This window comes from Mesoplodon mirus (genome assembly GCF_964341445.2).
Source record: "Mesoplodon mirus genome assembly, chromosome: X".
NCBI classification, from domain to species: domain Eukaryota; kingdom Metazoa; phylum Chordata; class Mammalia; order Artiodactyla; family Ziphiidae; genus Mesoplodon; species Mesoplodon mirus.
Window position 1 is genome coordinate 116,031,523 of NC_138981.1, and position 22,165 is coordinate 116,053,687.

General features: G+C 41.9%; 1 protein-coding gene across 7 annotated transcripts in view; it reads left to right on the forward strand.

Annotated features, from left to right (window-relative positions):
- The first annotated feature begins 288 nt into the window (after positions 1-288).
- The window catches only part of INTS6L (integrator complex subunit 6 like), a 50,787-nt gene continuing 28,910 nt past the window's right edge, over positions 289-22,165 (forward strand). For 5 of the 7 annotated variants that reach the window (XM_082610167.1, XM_082610168.1, XM_082610170.1 and 2 more), the window contains exons 1-2: positions 289-751; positions 892-969. In XM_082610167.1, coding sequence (XP_082466293.1) covers positions 641-751; positions 892-969 — 189 coding nt within the window. In that variant the 5' untranslated portion in view covers positions 289-640. Of the gene's footprint in view, positions 752-891; positions 970-13,779; positions 14,190-22,165 lie in introns of those variants that run through there. The other 2 variants (XM_082610169.1, XM_082610172.1) reach the window with 2 other exon arrangements.

The window sequence follows — 22,165 nt, forward strand, 5'->3', positions numbered from 1 at the left end:
TTCACTCTTCCTTTCGAATTATCATCTTTGAAGAGCAAGAGAAAAGTCCATCCAAGCCACCCTAAGTATCCTAACAGCTTCCAAGTCCTTTACAGGAGGGTCCTTAACATTTCCCCTTACCCCCTGCCTGGGTTCAAACTTCAACTCCCAGGGTTCGCCCAAGTCCCTCCCCTTGCCCTGTCATCTAATGAATATGCAAATAACATATAATTGGCAGCCAATGGCGTGGGTTCTGGTCACATGGTGCCCATGGTAGGTGAGCGGACAGAAGTTGTGTGTCGGTGAACAGAGACAGCTCTCAGTGTGGGGCGAGCGCTTCAGTGAGCTTGGACCGATGCTCGGGCAATAGTCCCTGCGGCGGCAGCGGCGGCGGCGGCAGTAGTGGTGGCAGAAGAGAGGAAGGGGGAGGGCCCCGAGGGCTACACACGCTCACACTTTCAAGTTCCCTTGGAGGGAGAAGAGGTGGGGCTGCAGAAAGAGGAGGCCAGGAGCAGTTCCATCTGTCCCGTCCCGTCTCCCCCTCTTACTCTTGCTCCCTGCACCCTGGCTCTGCGAGAGTTGAGGGTTCGGGTGGCAGTACGCGGCAGTGAGGGCAAGAGGGCCAGGAGAGTGGGGACCGGAGCCAGGGGTGCGGGGGAAGATGCCCATCCTGCTGTTCCTCATAGACACGTCCGCCTCTATGAACCAGCGCACTGACCTGGGCACCTCCTATTTGGACATTGCCAAAGGCGCTGTGGAGTTATTCTTGAAGGTAAAGGGAGGGGAGGGGAGAGATGGGGAGAGTTCCCTAGGGATGGGGTGGTGGTGGATTTAGGTGCTTCTGTAACGTTGGTATCACCCCCTCCTCCCCCCTTCCCTTCGCGGCCCCCTCCGTCATCCCTCGTCCCGCAGCTGCGCGCCCGGGACCCGGCCAGCCGCGGAGACAGGTACATGTTGGTCACCTACGACGAACCCCCGTACTGCATCAAGGTAAAGGGGCCATCCAGGGGGTGGGCCGGGCGGGAAGCGGGAGCCGGTCGGCCTGAGCAGCTGAGCCCCCCTGCCCCCGCCCGAGGCGGTCCTGCGTCGCCCGGCGGGGCGGGCGGGGCGAGGTGGGGGCGAGGGCGGGGGTGAGTGGCGCCTCTGCGGCTTCCGAGGAGCCGCGGCGCCGGGGGTCGGGGAGGGGGCCGGGGGAAGGGCGGCCCCGGGGAGAAAGCGCAGGAGAGCCGGGCCGGTGGCGGCGAAGAGCGCAGCCGCTTCGGAAGATGGCGGACATTTTGCTTTTGTATGAGCCGGAGAGGGAGACCGAGGGCGCTGCTGAGATGGAAAGGAGGGAGGGGAGGGAGGAGAGGGGAAGGAGGGCCCGAGACCCGGAGGGAGGCTGCGGGCGGGCCCGCCCCTTCGGGGCGCACCGCGCGCGGTGGAGGCCGAGGGGCCGGACGGAGCCGGCGACTCCGCCCCGAGGTGCTGCGGGTTCGCGCGCGGGTTTTCCTGGAGCCCTGGCTCCGCCCCCGGCCCCTCCTTCCCCCCCTCCTCCCTTCCTTCGCCGCTTCTCCTCCCCCTCTTCCTCCCGCTCCCCTCCCCTTCCTGCTGAGAGCGTGGCAGAGCCGGCCGCCGGCCTTCAAAGATTAGACTACACTGCTTTTGCGCTTCTGTGGTCTCTAACCCACCCCCACCCAATGGAAAATCAGTCCGCGGAGCCAGCCTCCCAACCCCCAGGCCCGGAGAAACTCTTTTCACTTCTTCTCCGGCATCGGTCCGGTTAAGCCCGGCTCTGTTACCTTAGCTACTGTTAGTGTTTCATTGGCGATTCCACCCAAGCCGCGACAGGGTGGGGCGGGGAGATGCAGAGTCTGAACCCGCGGGGACAGAGCTTTTTAGGGACCTGGCCTACCTATTGACATCATAAATTAGGTTTGTGTTCGTCACGTAGGGATTTGTCCAGGGAAAAGAAAGGAAGGAAGGGGAGGACTCTCTGAGCGCGGTTACAATAGTCAAATGCGATGACTCGATCCACAGGGATCTGACCTACAGGAGAGAAGTAGGGAGCACTTCACCTCCCTACCCTTGTCCTAATGGTGAGGAGATAAAGAACTGCTTTGCCTGCAGTGGCCCGATAAAATAGAACTCAGACTATTAAAACAACCTGCATAAGAGTCCTGCTTGCATATTGAAAATTTTTAAATACATCACCATAATCCTTGACGTCTTTCGCTAGATACCCTCTTTTTCTCAGAATTCTCTTAACAGGGTCGGGGAGGCACTGGATGTGTTGTAATCCGTTTTAGCCGAGTGAGGTGTTTGAAAGAATGGAACCTACCAAACTGAATAGTTGGCTATAGAGAGCGTTCCTTCAGAAATAAAACCAGAGAGGCTTTACTTTTGTGACTCGTAGCTTCGGTTAACAGTTTGATTAGTAGGTTCCCCTGAAAACCGGTCTGGTTTTGATGCTTTGTTTTCCGTTTTTGATTTATCTATTTAGAAACATGGAGCAAGTAGACATCTTTAAGAATGCCATAAGCTTTTTAAACATGTCAGTTTCCTACAAGGGTGTGACCATTTTTTCCACATAGAAAAGCAGATGTTTGTCCATCCTAAGTATGAAAGTCTACACCCTTTGAGTACTAATACAGATAAGAACCCACCGTTTGTAGTGTGGCCATTTGAAATCCTCCTTAATTTGAAGTAGTTAAAAGGATAAACTACACAGCAGTGTGTCTTTTTTTGTCTTGAAAGGAATAACTTATTTAACATTTTCCTGAATACCAAGACTCATAGTTTAAACATGATTTTTGATCTATAAAACTTTTAGGGCAATATTTACAGAATCTTTGGAAAAGAAAAAGTCTGGCCCCCTTCTTAACAACCATCATTACAGCTTTTTACCTAGCATTGTAACCATAGTGTACATATTACTTTGAGTTCTGCCTTTTCCACCTATTTTGTCCTATGAATTATTCCCGGTTGCCACATAGTCTTCATACTTAAAATTTTTAGTGGCTATGTAACGTATCCATGGTATTTTAGAGGCTCCAGATAGTTCTGTGAACAGAGGGGAAAAGTTGAATTTTGTTTTTAGTGGAAATTTCATCTGTCAGCTCTTTTTATCTTGCCATCATCTTCAGTACATTTTTTCCTAAAGTAAAAAACCTTCTTCCAGGTTGACTTTGCTCTTTCTCTTCTTATGCAGGGCAGGTATGGGAAGATACTTGGTATAATACTTTCAATTGCTAATCATGAGTTATCTTCTTTAGTCTTTAGGCGTCTCTAAAGTTATTCAGGTTTTTTCATTTTAATCTTACATGATAACTACATGTGCTAGGGAATGGTTAATGATCTTAACGATGTTCTTGTCATTTTGCTGTCTATACCTGAATTTCTAATGATATGCCATATTTTGGTAGCATTTTCTTTCTGTGAGTCCCTTTCAGTCACTCCCTGATGCCCACCCCCATCCCTCCCCTCAGCATGTGGTAACTATTTGTTCTTTTGCTTTTAGGATCTAGCCATTTTGGAAGGTCTGAAATTTTAGAACATTTGGTGAATTTTTCTTAAAATTTAGTCTAATCTTTCACTTGCTAATAGCTGGGAGCCATAAATGTCTGTTTTCTGTCACACCGATTATCAAATAGGTCTTTATTTGACTGTCAGCAGGCATCTTAGTTGCTACTTAAAACTGCACTCTACGCTAGGAGCCTGAGGTCCTTTCAGCAAAGTGATGTTGATAGGGTTTTATTTGTTAACTTGTTTTTCTGCAGAATAACGTGAAGCGTATTTTTGAATTTCTCTACAGTTGGAGGGCCATTGTTTATCTCTTGTCAAAGTAACCGCCTACTTATTTCTCAGGTCTTGGTTATATCCAACTCTAAACACTGCAAAAGCGATTTTTTTTTCCTAGTAGAAGATTCAGTTCTGCTGATGGTGTAACAGGCGTGAGTTGTGCATTTGGTTGGAAGGTTTTTTTCCTAATAGGCGTGGAACTATTCCCAGTATATCCACTTACAGGCTCTGACAATAAATCTTGTTGTGAAAAGTTACTGTGACTGGAATTCTTCACTAAAGTATACTGTTGAGCATGTGAATATAGTATTTCACCCAGGACTTAGTAGCTTCTTACTGCATACCCCTTAGGACATGGCTATGTACTCTTTTAAAATTAGTCATACCTGTTACTTGCAGTCAGCTGGGCATGGACGGAATTAAGTTTGATTTGGGGAACCATATAAAAAGCACATGAAATGCAAGTATTTTGTGCTACATCTGTTTCAAGTGTTGCTTTGTAGACAGGTTTTATACATAGTGTCACAAATGTTAACACTACATTTATACAATGGTATCTTTAGTGTACACAGCTGGGATGAAGCCTTTTAATATTTTTAAATTTCCAGTGTATCCTTATAAGACTAATACACGGTTTTAAGAAGTGGGGTGGGTTTTATTTTTTTCTTTTTCTTTTTTTGGTATAATAGTTCTTAATAGTTTTGGCTGAGGTTCTGCTGTCTTGTATGTTTTGTTTTGCTATGAGTCATAATTTCCTTTTATTCAGTGAATAGCAGAGGTAAGCTTGTCGCTACTACTAACTCTGAGCAAATTGAGGGCACCAAGAAGAAAGTGAGCCGTGAGACTGGAGTAGATAATAAGTATTCAAAATGGTTTGATGTTTGAAGCTACTTTCTTAAAGTGATTTCTTTTTTATTGAAGGAAATGCTTTTTTCCTAAACATAAAACTGAGTCATTTTTCTAGAAATAGCTGAAACACATGTATAAATCGTGTACAGACTTTTTTTTTAATAAATAGGGAGAGTTGTTTCAAAGAAATATCCCAAGTCTGTAATTTGAAACAGAGAGCATTTGAAAAAGTGCAATTTTCCCTTGAGTGTTGCTTTTTCACATCCTGTAGCCAGCCTTGCTTACTGGTATCTGTGTGCCTTCGTTAACATGTATCAGCAAAAGGCAGTATTTTGGCTTACAGATCTAAGAAGTAAACCTATGTTCTTTAAATGATCTGTGTTCCAAGCATTTAGTGGTATTTTTAACTAAGGCTTAACTTTTTCATATGCCCATGGGTATATTTTATGGGGCTTATTTGGAAAAGGAGTGACTTTTAGGGGAGCCCTTCATTGTGGTTGGAAGCTAAGGAAGTGGTTTTGGGTGAAACAGTGGCAACGTGGCCGGTGAGAACAACCGGAGGCAATGGAAGGTGCATTGAAAACTCAAAATGCCACAAAAGTGGGGCATTGACTTTTATAATTAGTTGTTCCTCCCCTGATCTTGCTTCCTTTTCATCTTCCTCATTGGCCATTTGAAGCGTGTGATGATAGTTATTTTGAAATGAAAAAGGGGGAAAGAAATCATCAACAAAATGAAAAGGCAACCTGCTGAATGGGAGAAAATCTTGTCAAATTATATACCTGATAAGGTGTTAACATCCAAAATATGTAAAGAACTCATATAACTCAGTAGCAAAAAAACTAAACAATCTGATTAAAAAATGGGCAGAGAATCTGAATAGACATTTTTCAAGGAAGATATACAGATGGACAGCAGATACATGAAAAGATGCTTAACATCACTAATCATCAGGGAAATGTAAATAAAACCACAATAATATCACCACAGGCCTGTTAGAATAGCTATTAACAAAAACACAGGTAACAGGTGTTGGAAAGGATATGGAGAAAAGGGAACCCTCCTCCACTGTTGGTGGGAATGTAAATTGGTGCAGCCACTATGGAAAACAGTATGGAGATTCCTCAAAAAATTAAAGATAGAACTAACGTATGATCCAGCAACTCCACTTCTGGGTACTTATCTGAAGAAAATGAAAGCATTACCTTGAAAAGATATATGTACCCCCGTGTTCATTGCAGCTTATTTATAATAACCAATGTATGAAAACAACCTAAATATCCACTGATGTATGAATAAAGAAAATGTGATATGTACATACAATGGAATATTATTCAGCCATAAAAAAGGAAGGAAATCTTGCTATTTGTGCCAACACGGATGGACCTTGAGGGCATTATGTCAAGGGAAATAAGTCAGACAGAGAAAGACAAATACCACGTGATCTCACTTAAATGTGGAATCTAAAACAAAACAAAATAAAAACAAAAACAAAACAAGCTCATAGATACAGAGAACAGATTGGTGGTTGCCAGAGGCAGGGGGTGGAGGGTGGGCAAAGTGGGTGAAGGGTGGCAAAAGGTACAAACTTCCAGGTATAAAATAAATAAGTCATGGGATGTAATGTACAGCATGGTGACCATAGTTAACACTGCTGTGTTGTATATTTGAAAGCTGCTAAGAGAGTAGATCTTAAAAGTTCTCATAAGAAAAAAGAAAAAATGTTGTAATTTTGTGTGACAGTGGATATTAACTAGCTTTTCTGTGGTGATCATTTTGCACTATATACAAATATCAAATCATTATGTTGAACACCTGAAACGAATACAATGTTATATATCAATTAAACATACATGCATACATACATAAAAAGTACATGCTTCCAGACCTCTATCCAACCTGTGAATTAAATATAATTTACTGGAAAGAATTTTAAAAATGAGGTACTCTGCCTGATAGCTCTTTTTCTTTATATAAGAGGAGAAGGAGGAATTAGAACTTTAGTGAAAGCTTATACAGAGAACCCTCCATCGGTCATGTGTATACTACTATGTTTATCTGCACTTTGTTTGTTGTTTTGTTTTGCAGCGAATAAAATATTTCTTGTTAAAAAAAAAAGAAAGAAAAAGGGATATTTTGGGGTAGAAGACTAGATGCCTGGTCAAGGGAGTTAGTGCTACTTTCACATTAAGTACCAGCTGGGAGATGACTAGGGAGTGCTGAGACAATTATGGAGTCCTGTCTGTTCTGTATCCTAAACCTGTCTGTATCCATTCATTCTTATTTGCTCCTCCCTTGTTTCAACTTTCATCTGGACCATTGTTTCAGCAGCCACTCAGTTGGTCTCCCTCCTTCTGGTCTTGCCTGCCACTGATTCTTCACCCTCATCGCCACTAGATTGCTGATTCTTAAAGTAAATTCAAAAGTCATTCCCCTATTAAAAATTCTTCAGGGACTCCCCATTATATTTCAGAATAAAATCCAAACTCCTTAAGCTGGTTTTGCCAACAGTGTCTCCCCACACTCTTCAGAGTCACTTCTCCAGACTCACTCTGCCTCTTGCTTCTGTGCCATTGCATATGTTGTTCCCTCTGCCTGGGACACACTGGTTGGCCTAACATGCCTCACCTCTTCATTCAACATTCTCAAAAGTCATCCTGCCCCTCTGCCCACCCCTACTCCAAATAGTGTAACAACTTCCACTATGATCCCTTAACCCTCTGTCTAGAACTTAACCCAGAAAATGCTTCTTGCTTCTTCCTGTAATCCCTTCCTCCCCTGAAGGCAGCCGTTGGTCTGACTTTTACCACCATTGTGGTGATATGACCAAAATGGTGTTTCTGGCAGATAAGTCTGACATTGGATTGCTACTATAGCAATCTAGCCTTTCATATACCATATGTTCATTCAGCACCCTCTGTGGACTGTACTATACTATACTTGGGGCCGAAGGTGACACCAAGAAAGACTTGGCCCAAGGGGAAATAGGAATAGTAAAAGATACGGTCCTAGTCCTTGCAAGGGTCTTGAGAATAGTCATTGGAAAAAGGTGACTGGAGAATGTGGATTAAGATACGGGAGATGTCAAGAACAGTGGACTCTTAAACCAACAGATTGCAGGTGAGGGAGGGAGAATTGACAGGACCCAGTGATGATTCAGTTTATCCAGTCAAGATTGCAACTAGTTAAGACTGGATCGCAAAAGGGCTTCGAAACCTACGAGCTAGAGTTTGTACATTTCTCCTGGAATGAAGAGCTATGAGGTGGATTTGAAGACAAATAGGGTAAGGCTTGTTGTCTGTGTGCTTGCATGGTTACTATGCAGAAGCGTACGTTGAGGTGGGCTGGGGAGATGAGAAAATGAGAGGTGGGGGAGATCTAAAATATGTAGTTGAAATTGCCTAGTTTTGCATTAGTGCTGGCCACTTGAGAGCTTTTGACTTTGAGGTTAGGATGGGGGTAGGAAGGGTGGCAGAAGGGCAGGGCACACATAAGGAAACAGCAAATATTGTCCTTTTCAGTTTGCCATTGCTTCAGAAATATAACTAGAACTGTTCAGAAGACAGGGTTCTCAGTTTCACGGAGTGTTCCAAAATGGCAGCTGTTCCACATCTCAGGGAGAAATGTGCTTTCCAGAGAAGGGCAGGATTGAAGGATCCTCTGAATGTGGGGAGGAGGGGACAGGGATGAAGAAGGGAAGCAACTAGCTTAATTTAAGTACTTAAATGAAAAACTCTTTGTAAACATGGCTGTCAGTTCCCTTTTACCAAGAGTGTAGATGAGAGATCCAGGCAGTCTCTTTGTGTGCCTATTGGAAGGTTGGAACATGCTATCTCCTGGATACAGTGTTCTAAATGGTGATTAGGTTCCCAGACCTTCCTCCCCAGGAAAGCCTATTTAACCCTTAATGCCACTTAGCCATAGAACTATTGTGTTTGCTATTGTTTCTACTGGGAAATGGAGTTGGGTTTCCAAGGTGCTTTGTTAAAAACACATCCTTTCCCCCCCTTCTTCCTCACAACTCCAGGTGGACTAGTGGTCCCAGAGAGGGGTGGGGACACTATAAGAGTTCCATCAAAGAGGGTGAAGGGGGGCTTCCCTGGTGGCGCAGTGGTTGAGAGTCCGCCTGCCGATGCAGGGGACGCGGGTTTGTGCCCCGGTCCGGGAGGATCCCACATGCCGCGGAGCGGCTGGACCCGTGAGCCATGGCCGCTGAGCCTGCGCATCCGGAGCCTGTGCTCCGCAACGGGAGAGGCCACAACAGTGAGAGGCCCGCGTACCGCAAAAAAAAAAAAAAAAGAGGGTGAAGGGCTGAGGTGTCCGTGAGGGTAGGCATGGCTCTTCAAAATATACCAGTCATTCATGTCAGACTGGCTGTATTTGCGCCGTTCAGTACAGCATCCACTAGCCACGTGTGGTTATTGAGCCCTTGAATAGGTGGCTAGTTTGAATCAAGATGTGCTGTAAGTGTAAACTGAACATGGGATTTTGAAGATTTAGTACCAAAAGTATATAAAATATCTCATTAACAATTTTTATATTGACTACAAGTTTAGACAATACTGTTGATATATTAGATTAAATTAAATATATTATTAATCTCACTTGTTTCTATTTTTTTAATGTGGCTACATGAATATATAAAATTACATATGTGACTTTCACTATGTTTCTATTGGACAACAGTGTTGGTCTCTATTTTTTCTTAACATATTTATGATGTTCATGTCCTAGAAATTGTTTCTGAAGGGGGATCCTCCCTCTCAAAGTTCTGATCTAAGTGAGCACCTCTATAATGGAGTCATTTGTGCATGAAAGGTTATCATACAGTTCAGAGTTGATGGGTTGATAACCCTTGGCCCTGGGGTAAAAATATGAAAGCATCCCATTCTTGTTTGTATTGAAACCCAGTTTGGTTGCTTAGACTTTTGGATACACTTGGTGATCCAACTGGTTGGGTTAGAAGTTTTTTTCCTGGGCTAAGTAGAAAAGAATATATATGTGAACTCCTAATGTAACTACGGTAATTCAGAATTCTGTTTGTAATATGTGGTCACCAGTGGCACAAAATGTTCCATGCTTTTAGTGCTATTAGAAATATGTAACATATCCCTTATTAGATTTACATAGCTACTTGGCCCAAGAATTCCCAGGAACAGTATTCATCAAGAGAAGGAGGATAAAGGATAAATTCTTTAGCTTGGCATAGTGTAAAACCTAAGAAACAAAGAGGGGTTTGTATCACTGCTCTTGTTGAAGGGTTTCTTGAGGTTCCCTAGCAAGGCCCTTGTCTTATATCATGGGAAGTCATCAGTAGCATTAAAAGAAGGGGGGAGGTCCAAGTGGGGCCATGGGCGGGCTCCCATGATCATTACTTTCTCTAAGCTCAGTCCTCCTAAGGGGGATTACAGGAGTTACAATGTTATTTTTTGTTACTGTAATGGCTCCCATTTAAGGAATAAATACCAATGTCTAATTCTGAGCCTGGGTGAGAGTACAGATATGTTGATGAATAGCATGTATATGATGTGGAACCATTTTGTAGCCCTAGTTTTAGATCCTCCTAAAACCTATCTTATAGTCAAAGGTGTTATCTGGCTTTTACAGATAGGATTCGACTTATATCTACTTCCTTATAATAATGAACAATAATATAATAGCTTTCTAATAATAGCATCTGACATTTATTGAATAATGCTTATGTACAGGGCAGTGTGCCAATGAATGTACAGTGCTTATTTCATTTATCTTCCCAACCAGCCTAAATCACAGGTACTATTATTATCCCCACTTAACAGATAAGGAAACTGGGGGCCAGAGAGGTTAAGTAACACAACTGAATAGTAACCCAGGTCTGTGTCTATTACAGTCTTAAGTAATGAGCCACTTCACTTTCCCTATCAATTATGGTAGAATATTCCTTTTAATAACTTCTCAGTGGTATTTTCTCATTATGGTATATGTCCTGGAATCATGTGTTTTAGACAGAATTGTCATGCTTTTATTTATAGTTGCCTTTGATATAACAGTGTTTGATGCTAGAGCAAGCACTCGATGAATGAAAATGATTACTGCTAGTGTTACCATTTTTATTATTTCTCTGATTCTTTGTAGGTGAATATCATGGTGCATTTTTTGTGAACCACTTTCGTCTTTGATATCACAGTTATGCCCCTACTCAGGGAAAGAGATGGAGTTGTTGGGACTCTCAGTTGATGGAACTTGAGATAGTTGGGGAGTAGAGGTTGAGCACTGGGGCCTAGGCCGAGCAGGCCCTGTGGGAAGAACGGTAGGCTTGAAAAAGCAACAGGGTGGTTTTTGCCAATCTAATGGCCTCCAGAAACTGATATATCATGTTCACCCTGTCACTCTCCTGATAAATGTTTCTCTTATAGGGAAAAGAAGGACAGTCAATGTACTCCACAGTAGCCATTTAGTTTCCTTTAATCCACAACCTGTGGGAGAGGCAGAAGCCAGTTTGTAAAAGGCCTGAGTATGCCATACTGCCTTCGCCGAGTTTTATCTCTCAGTCTGTGCCTGATCTAATGGTCCTCTCCTCATTTCAGCCAGATCTCCCATTCTCCTCAAGCCACACCCCTGCCATAGGCAGATAGCTTTTTCCCCCCTTCCTGCTTAGTTAGGTTGGTAAGAGATGAATTTCAGAGGATTGGTGGTGCTGCCAACTTAGCCACTGGGGTCTTAACCAGAGAAAAGTTACACGAAGGCTTTTGTGCCAGATGTTCGCAGAAAAAATAGAATTCTGTATCTTAAACCATATGTGCATGATTATCTTAATATATATGTGCCTGTATCTTCAACCATATGCACCTGCTCTTTCGTTAGTTATATCCTGCCCTGTTAAGTCGAATAGTTCACTAAACTTAGTGCTAAGAGCCAAACTCTGAACTTGAATGTTATTGAACAAGAGGCTCAAAACATTTGTTTGTGTGAGTAGGGAGTAGTGCTACTGAGGAAAGTAAATATAGCTTATTAAGGTCTTAGGATTTACTATATAGCTACTTGGGCTAATTTACTAATTTTATTCTTTTTGTCCTTGCCTATATTTGAAACTGTGAATGCTTCTTCCTTCCAGAAACTTATCACCTCCTCCATTCTGTTTCTCCACCTCTCTCTCTGATAATTCTTTCCCTATCTGCCAAATTCTTTCCCTTGCTGAATGCATCCTACGTCATTCATGATATCAAATATTCCTTCTACTCCCCAACTTCAGCTTCTCACCCAGGCATTGCTAGCTGACGACGGGACATCTCCACTTGCCTGTCTATCCTGCCATCAGGTCATAGTTAGCATGTCAAACAGACCTCCTTATGGCTCTAAAACTATCCCCTCTTCTATATTCCCCATCTTTTAGTCACTCAGGATTGCACGGTGGACATTATTCAGCTTTGATCCTGTCCTTCCATCTTCTTCTGTGGCCTATCCCTTTGCAATGTCCCTTGCATATGTTCCTTCAACTCAATTTCTGCTGCCAACACTTCAGTCCAGGTCCTCACTTCTATGCTTTGGCCACTATAACAACTTCTTATGTAGTCTTCCAAGTGCTTCCCAAATTCCTACTCCCTACCCATACCAACTGCTAACTTTCTAAAAAAGGTGGTTTCATCATATCACTCCCCCCCGCTCATAAGCCTTCAGAGACTCCCCAGTGCCTATGGAATCAAGTCAAAATTGCTCAGTCTGCCATTCTGAGCTCTCTAGGACCTGCTCCATGTATCTGTATAAACGTATTTCCCATCATTTCCCCACAGGAGCCCTGCCCTTCAGCCAGACCTCTCTCTTCCATACCCTGAGTTTGTCTCCCCACTCCTGATGCCAACTCTTAGACCATCAGTTAACCAAAGGGAGAAGAGAGAGAGAGAGCCAGAGGGACCAGAGGCCTGGGGGAGGAGAGAAAATGAACGGAAAGCATGCCAGCAAGGTTGTGACTTGAGGGGGAGGATGTGACAGAAGGTGCTTTAAATGCTGTTATAATGATGAGAAGTTGCAGGAGGAAGGGGGAGAGAGCTGGACTCTGACCTTTAGCGGTTGATTAGCCTGAACCAGACCAAGATGTTTTGATTTAAAAGCTGCCGTTTATTTAACCAGTTCCTCTCTGCCTTTGTCTCTGTGGAAGGGAGCCCACGCAGCTAGACGGTGGATAATGGGATTCCAGGGAAAATATCTAGTCTTTAATACAGCCATGACATTGGAAAGTTGGGGGTCCCTCCTGTTGTATGTCTTGAAGGAGAACGTGCAAGATGTTTGGAGCAAAGCGCTCCTTCTTAAAAGTTTACATGTGTATAGACATTGTAAATTCCACTTCATAGTGAAGTTTTTGAGCTATATGTTAGAAGTCTATTTAAAGTCTTCCTAGGTACTTTCATAAAAATTAGATTTGAAAAACTGGTCATAGGGTAGCCTGTCTGGTAGCTACTGATTAGACACATGACTCTGGGCAAGTCATGTAACCTTTTACGGTGTCAGTTTTCTTATCTGTAAAATGAAGGGATTAGACTAGATTATTTCCACTATTCCTTCTGAAAAACGTCAGGAGAGAATTGTATAACTGAAAGGCAGGAAGTGGAATAATTCTGGCTGGGATGTCAGGGGGACTTCAGAATTGCTTTAATTTTTTTTTTTTTTTTTGGCTGCACCGCATGCCATGCGGAATCTTAGTTCCCCGACCAGGGATCGAACCTGCGCCCCTTGAAGTGGAAGCGCGGAGTCTTAACCATTGGACCTGCAGGGAAGTCCCAAAATTGCTGTAAATTTTAGAAAACAGTTTCTATAAGTGGTTAAAGTGCTGTATCACGTACCTACTGGTTAAATTGGTCACTTCATCTTACAGGTAAATGTCACTTCATCTTATTGGAGTCATTTCTGTTTGCTGCCAACAGTTTAATGTTCAGGACAGATTCCTAGAAATGGTTACCTCTGAATAGTGGAACTGACAATTTGGTGAAGAGATAGACTAACTTTGTATTTCTGTTGGGATTTTTAACAATGAATGCGTTACTTTTATAATGTAAAAAAAAGCTCATAAAAATTTTTTGAGAGAATTTTTTAAAAAGAATTAGTCTGGTGGAAAGAGATGCCATAAGATCTTTAGAAAGTAAGGAATGGCCATTGTGCTCTCTCCTCTCTTCAACTCTTTCTGTAATGTTTGGGTGGCTTAGTCTCACTCCTGTCCTTGTGTATTTTCCAAGACCACTTTTGTTGATTTTTATCTTGTGTATGTGTTCATAAAAATATCTCCTATCAGAACCCCAAACCTAAGCAATTGAACATGTGCTCAGCACGATAACGTTTTTTTGTTTGTTTGTTTGATTTTTGTTTTTGTTTTTTCTAATAATGAGTATTGGTCAATAGCTGCAGTTGAAATGGACTGGGAGTGAAAGAGGAAACTTAACATTTATATCTGACCGAGTTTGGTAAATTCTTTGCAACTCTATGACATTTTTCTTTCAGTAACAGTTCAGTTGCCTCTTGGACAGAGGAGAAAATTTGGTTTCTACATGTTAGCATCCTCTGGTGAAGATCAAATTTCTTTGGATCTTACACTTTCACATGAACTCTGAGAGGTGTGCTACTTCATAATTTTATCTTAATTCCCTTGGGTAAGAATTGAAAAGTCATAAATGAAGTTTGTAGATATTTTAGACTAATCCTTATGATTGTTAATCCACTAAAAAAAAAAACCCTCATCCTAGGTATCTTAAAGAGACCAGTAACACAAAATGGTGAACTTTGTGAGAGTGGAATCAAACTGAATCATGTCTTTGCCCGGTTTACTTTAAAAAATGTGCTTATGAGAGTCTTTAACCATCTGCTGAAAAAACAATTCAGCAGGCCACAGACTGTCAAATAAGTTTTTGCAATATATTAGGGGGTCAATTTATAAGAATTTATTTAAAAAGTAGAAGACTCAAGTAAGCTAGATTTCTTTTTTTGTGGTCTTGGTTGGTAGTATTTCCTGAAGCTTGTGGATGAAAATTGGTGGACTGAACCACAGAATGATAACATTCAGAGTTGTCTGGGAGAGAACTGATGTAATCAAATAAAATGGGCTTCGAGTATCTTAGCAAGTTCAGGACACTAAGAAGTGCCCCTGGGGAAGTAAATTTGACAAAAAGGAATCCAAGAGAACCGGGTATTCTGTTGTTGTTTTTTTAACATCTTTATTGGAGTATAATTGCTTTACAATGGTGTGTTAGTTGCTGCTATATAACAAAGTGAATCAGCCATACATATACATATATCCCCCTATCTCCTCCCTCTTGCGTCTCCCTCCCACCCTCCCTATCCCACCCCTCTAGGTGGTCACAAAGCACCGAGCTGATCTCTCTGTGCTATGCGGCTGCTTCCCATTAGCTATCTATTTGACATTTGGTAGTGTATATATGTCAATGCCATTCTCTCACTTCATCCCAGCTTACCCTTACCCTTCCCCGTGTCCTCAAGTCCATTCTCTACGTCTGTGTCTTTATTCCTGTCCTGAGAACTGGATAGTCTTAAAACAAGTAATTTTACAAGAGAAAGCTGTATTAGTACATATAAAATACAGAATAATAGAATGTCTCCTTTGAACCTAGAACTGTATCAGTACCTTGAGTCAAGTGAGAAAACCACACAAAAAAAGTGAAATCAGACCAAATTTCTAGAGTATTAACGGAAAAATATTGCGTCATATAGGGTCAGAAAATATAGTGCAAGAAGAGTTTTCAAAGTTGATACAAGAAGCGAGACAATCCTATTCTTTCAATGATATAGCATCTTCCTAATGTGTATTTCACAGTTTTAACAACCTCCTATATAGGTGCTCTAGCTGTAAACACAATTTAAAAAGACATTTTATATGGAGACACACACAAAAAATAAAATAAAATAAAATACTGAAAAACAAGACATTTGAACATATTAAAGTGATTTCAGCTGTTACAGTTTACCTAAGAGGGCAAGTAAACCTCATCTTATATGTATCAGAATTGGAGTCCATTTTAGTTGTGAGAAGAAAATTCTCGAAGTTGAAAACTTTTAACTCGCACAAGTATTCCATATAAAGCTAAGGGCAAAGACCAAGGGAAAAGTCATTTGTCTTCTCAGGAGACAGAGTTGATTGGAAAAGCAGGGCTTCTTATTTTTCATGTCATCCTGTCCCACTGGTCACTTTACCAACACAAGAACAGTTTGTGATGACAAAGATGATAGAATGTTAAATTGGAGAAGAAAGTTAAGTTAGTTGAAAAATGCCATTGAAGTTGATTTATTCAAATTGTCTGGGTTGTTGCAGAGCAAGTTTCTCCCCAACTTCTGGAGAGCAGATGGAAAAAGGAAAATAGTTTATCTTTCAACAAGAGAAATGATGGCCCTGCTAAATTTAGACTCTTTGGCTTTAACTTGCAACATCTGGGAAAATACTTAAATTCGTTAATCATCTTGTTTGTAACCACCTAGAAGAAGAGCCCAAGGTTCGGGATAGCCCTCTATATGAATTTATGAAGGGCAAATATTACCAGGGTGATTTCATTTCCTTTAATAGAAGTTAAAAAGTCTTGTCAGGGAGAGGGAAACAACATGTATTTTCTCTCTGGAATCCAGCGAGGCTTTTTATTCATTGTGAAGGGCTTGCTAACAAGCTAGGAAGCCTTGGATTGAATTGAACTGCTCTTCAGGGTAGGGTCCAAAGAGGCTTTCGGGTGCATGTGCCCAAAATGGGTTAGTGCAGTGGCTCAGCACCCAGTCAGAGGGACAGAGCAAGTGATGCCCTTCCCGTGAGAGGTTCCCTCGCTGCATGTGACAGTCTGTAATAGAGAAGGATTATTTTTGTTGTTTGAAAAGATTCACTGCCATTCTCTTTCAGGAGCTGTCACCCTAGAGAATTTTAACTATTCAACTGGTTTTTTTTTTATTTATACATATTCCATTTGTATGGTCTTTTAAGGGGCGCTTCTTCTGTGGAAAGCTAGATGCAGCTGCCCTAAAAAATGTTTTTCGGTTACCTTGGATGGAGAAGTTAATACCGTGTTCATTAAATCTGCACTATATACTGAGTCTAACACGATCATTTATATTTTGGAAAAGGATTGCAAGTGACCTTCAGAGATAGAGCAGGCGTTTACAGAAAGGGCTCTAACACCACTGCCACATCCTCTTCAAGGGCAGTTGATCTGTTTTTATCTCTTTTACTTGTTTATACTTCCTGGCAAGATTTCCTTGGAGGAAAGGGTTCTTCATTTTAAAAAATAAAAATAAAATAAAAATCAATGAATCAGAGAAATGGTCCTGCCGAAATGGAATGAAGTTCAGGAAGGACAAGTGTTCGGATGCTGAGGTTTGGGGGGGGGGCCATTAAATAACACCCCTACCTTTCCCTCCTCCATTGAAACCAGTGGAGAAATAAGACACAGGAACCAGCCAGAATTCTAAATAGCAGCGTTATTCCTGAGAAAAGCTAGACTGGAGGGTATAACTTAGATGTGTGTTCATAAAAAGCTTCCAAATAGTTCACATGTTGACAGACCTCCACTATAGTTCTGTCATAGGGGCAAAACCTACCCTTTAAGCACCATATGGCAGAGAACATACCAGATAAGGACATGGAAATAGGGGTGCAGAGGGTAGTAGAAAATATTTCTTTTAGGCTTTGCCCTTCTGAGGAAAGGAGTACAGACTCTCTCCTTTTTGTGGTGATATGAGTAGGGAATAAAAGGCTAGTGGGCTAGTCCTTAGAGCTGTGGGGAGAACCCAAGTCATTGACAGACTGAAAGGCCCATACTCTTCCTGCTGATATTCAAAGATGTCTTTAGTCGGCTATACAAATTTAAACCAGACCTGAATTAGCATATTTATTAAGATATGAGGCATTTTCTTTCTGTAAGTCAGATTTATATAAAGGATGGATACAAGGTATGGAATGATAGGATATGAAAACTGGAAGGGACCTTAGAGTTGGTTTTCGGTTTTTTCATTGCTTAGGTGAGGAAACAGCCACAGTAACGGGAAATGACTTACTCTGGACCACTCGTTTTGCTAGTTAGTTACAGCCAGGATTAGACCAGGGTCTTCCAAGTCCTAATTCACTGCTCCCCACACCCAACTGGTCTGCGTTCTGACATCAGGGAAAGTAGACTTAAATTAATGAAATTTGGAAATTCCATTCAACTTATGAACCTTTAAGCTAGTATAACAAGACATGTCTATGAGGTGAATACGTAGAATAGGTAGAAGAACCTCTAGTACAGTGGTTTACATTGGTGGTTCTAAAGTTAGGCTACCTGGGTTCAAGTCCTGGCTGTGTCATTTATTAGTTGTTTTGACCTGGACAAGTTGTTTATCCTCTCTGAGCCTCAGTGTGCTAATCTATAAAATGGACGTAATAATAGCACCTACTTCATGGGGTGGTTATGAGATGAGAAGGATAGATATAAAATGCTCTGCTTAGCATAAGTGAGTTCCTGACACATAGGCACCTATGATTATTATTTATCATCATCATCATCATTATTCTCATTTTACTTCTGGGAGGCTTTAAAAACTTGACCTGTGAAGACAGTAAACTCACAGTTTAGGATTTCATTCACCCCAGGTTATTCCTTTGTCCTAAACCTCTATTCTTCAGTTGTCTCAGGTTAGAAGTTTTGTAATCATCTGTTACTCTGTCTCATTTAGGCCTATGGTCTGTCTGTCACCAAGTCCTATCCTGGTGGTTCAAAATGTTTCTCAATTAACCCCTTCCTCAGGCCTAGATGCCTATTCTAACCTCCTAGCTTATTTTTTCTGACTACAGCTTCTCCTTCTCCAGTCTATCCTATAATTCACTGCCAGACTGACCTTCCTGAGACACTGTTTGATCCTGTTTCCCCAAGCCTTGGAATCTGTAATGAGTCTATTTTCTGCTGAAGCAAGGCCAAGTTTTCCTGCCTGACCTTCAGTTCCCTCTAGATGATCTCTGTCCAATAGATATATAATGCCAGCCATACACAGCATTTCAAATTTTCTAGTAGCCACAGGTGACACTTTTAGTAATATACTTTATTTACCTAAAGGCATTCAAAACATTATCACTTCAACATGCAATCAATTGAAAAATAAATAATGAGATATCTTCATTCTTTTCTGTTGTTGTTCTAAGTCTTCAACATCCCATGTGTATTTTACATTTATATCACATCTCAAGTCAGACTAGCCATGCTTCAAGTTCTCAGTGGCTGGGGGGCTACTGGATCAGATAGTGTAACTCCAGACTGTGCCTCTCTGACTATCCACTATCCCCCCAACAAACAAGACATACTCAAGTCTTACTTCCTCTTGGTCTGTTAAAACAAAATAGAGATGGTAATGCCATGCCTATTTTATAGTATTGTCTTAGGCAAATGTGAAGTATGAAAATGCTTTGTAAGCTGTAAATCTCCATAAAAATGTATGGAAGTTATTATCAGGAGTAAAGGTTTTACTGACATGAGAGTAGGATATCTTTGGAGTTACTTGAAAGAAAAGACTGTATGAAGAAAGTCAACGGGCTGTCCTGAATTCATTTATGAAAAAATCAACTGCAAGCAATGAATGAAGAATATAAACATACTTTCTCCCACTGGAACTAATAATTATCTTTTTGGAAGAATTTTTCACATTAATAAGGTTCTCTAGATATTTAAATTACTCTGTAGGCCTTTTTTCCCCTTCAGCATTCTGAGGACTGGATTTAGGGGCATTAATTCTTCTCTTGAAGGAGCTAAACTGCTACCAAGAAGTTTATTGCTTTGGGTTGTAAATGTAGCCCATACACTGTGTAGTACTGAGATAGGAATAGCATTCAAATTTCAAGTATTGTCTAATTCATTGCAAAGGATTGGAATTGACCTAAAAATTGAATGCCAGTGATTCAGGTGCAGAAACAATTTTTTAAATGTTTTCAATTCATATTAGAGAGGAAATTTTAAAGAGCAGTCATTCTGACAGATTGATCAGTGACAATTAGGACACATTATTTTAAACACAGATGAGTTATAGGGTGCTTGCTTTGGTGGTACTCAAACCTTATCCCAACCCTTTACCAGATCAAGTAGTTCACTGATTTTTCTTTAGTCATGCCTTGAACTATCTTGTGGCTCTTAGGAGTTCAACCCTCGCTGCAGATGTAACTCTGAGTGTACAGTGTAGAAGTTAGATTGCTAAATGAAGCCATTCTAGAAAAAAAAAAAAGTAAACTTTGTGAAGTGGCTTCTGGGTGAAAGACCCCACCATTCCCAGACTTGCCCAAGCAAGAGAACTCAACCTAATGTATGACCCTTTTTCTCCCTCACTCATGCCCCTAATTAGCTACTAAATCCTTCTGACTCCACCTCTGAAATACTTCTTTAATCTGCAGCCTCCTCTCCATCCCCGCTGCCCTCGCTCAGGCTTTCATCACTTTTCTCATAAGCTATTGCAACATTCTCCAAACCAGTTTCCCTGCCTCAAGCTTCAGCTTCCCCTCCACCCCACAATTTATCCTCCAACTCCCAGCAGAACGATCTTGCTAAAATACAGATCTGATCATGCCACGCCCCTAATTAAAAACCTCAAGTCATTCCCAGGGCCAACAGATAAAATCCAGACTACTGAGCACAATGTACACAGCACATTATAGTCAGAGCCCAGCTTATCAGCTCTGCCTCCTGCTGCGTACTCAGAGTGATGATAATCAAATTACTTGCGGTTCCCCAGGAAGCCCCGTCCTTTTATAAACTCTGTTCTCTTCCTTTGCCCTGCCCCCTCCACTCCTCACATCAGTGTGGGGATCCCATGATCTTCTCCTCATGACATTAGACTTCTTCAAATGGCCTGTCTTCTGTGACCAGCCTTCCCTAACTCCCTGGTCATTTGTTCTTTCCGTGTCTCCATAACTGCATTCCTTATTCCTTTGTGGCAGGAACTCCTCAAGGGCTAATTCTTCTTGATATCTCCAGCATGTAGCATTCTGCCCAGCATAGCATAGTTGGTCCATAAAAATTTGTTGGATAAATAAAGGAAAGAATTGATGCTTTCCCTCTCCCTCACCCACAGCTGTAGACCTTCTCTTCTACCCCAAATAAGAAAGCTAAGTTTTGAATTCAGTGTGATTTATAATCACCTGCTGATATTTCTAAGTATTTGATGAGGACAATTCAAATCATAATCCTTCCTTTTAACTAAAGTTTAGTTTGTCTAGTTCAGTAAGATTTTCCTTGGGTCACAAGGAATTATTCCCATCCTCTACTTTTCCCAGCTACTATAAGTCATATGTACAATCTGGTCAAAAGAATAATACATGGAAAGGTTCTACCTTTAGATCCTTTGACTTACAGGATATGTTAGGAAACACACACACAGACACACAGAGAAAACTCACATTTTTAAAAAATTAATTAATGAATTAATTTTATTTTTGGCTGAGTTGGGTCTTCGTTGCTGCACCTGGGCCTTCTCTAGTTGCAGCGAGCGGGGGCTACTCTTCGTTGCGGTGCGTGGGCTTCTCATTGTGGTGGCTTCCCTTGTTGCGGAGCACGGGCTCTAGGCGCTCGGGCTTCAGTAGTTGCGGCTCGTGGGCTTAGTTGCTCCATGGCACATGGGATCTTCCCGGACCAGGGCTTGAACCCATGTACCCTGCTTTGGCAGGAGGATTCTTAACCACTGTGCCACCAGGGAAGTCCCTAAAAGCACATTTTTAATTTCACAGAATCCAGACTATTGGACTGGAAAGGATCTTAACCAGGATCACCTTCACCTAATATGGTTATGGAGGTTGCGTACTGTCCAAGCCTAGGGGGCGCCATTCTCATGGGTCACAATGTGAATGGCTCTCCAGGGTTGTAACATGCACAGCCTTACACAGTATCCCTGTTTATCTAATCCTCTTCATTTTCAGATAATGAAACTTAGGTCCTAAGAGCCGACAGTTTTGCTCAAGGTCATGCATATACTTCATAATAGGGTACAGGCAATGGGCCCCTTTTCTGCCTTTCAGTCACTCTGACCCAGATTGCTTTAGGAGGCTATGAAACTAGAAAAGATAGTGTTTGCTATAGTTGTGTGGATAATGGTCTTTAGCTGAACATGAAACTTCAGTCATTTCATTTAGCTCTGAATTATTTGCGCTAGCTTTCCGCCTCCAGCTCTACTGGTCTGGTTGGCATGACTTGAACCTTCAGCATATTACGCTACTGCCCACAGGGCTACCAAGACTCAGGTGCCTGTTTGTCCCACAAAGTTGCCAGGCTGTGCTGTCTACTGTCTCCTTTGCTGGCCTATTCCTCTGTGACCTACTGTTAGCTGCCATCTTCTTTTGGCTTCTCTTCTTAGCGTTTTGTGCTGCTTTGTCTGTATAGCCACATTGCTGACCAGTCAACGTGGTCCTTTCCTTCTGTTCTACAAACGATTCAATCAGAGCATGTTGGCTGTTGACCTTGGGTCTTTGGTTCTTTGCTGCTGTTCATAACTGCTGGGGGTACCTAGGCGATGCTGCTTCTTTGTCAAAACTTTTTGTTTCTTTTCTTTCTCCCGTATTCTAGATTTGCGCCTTTCTGAATGTTTAAAGATG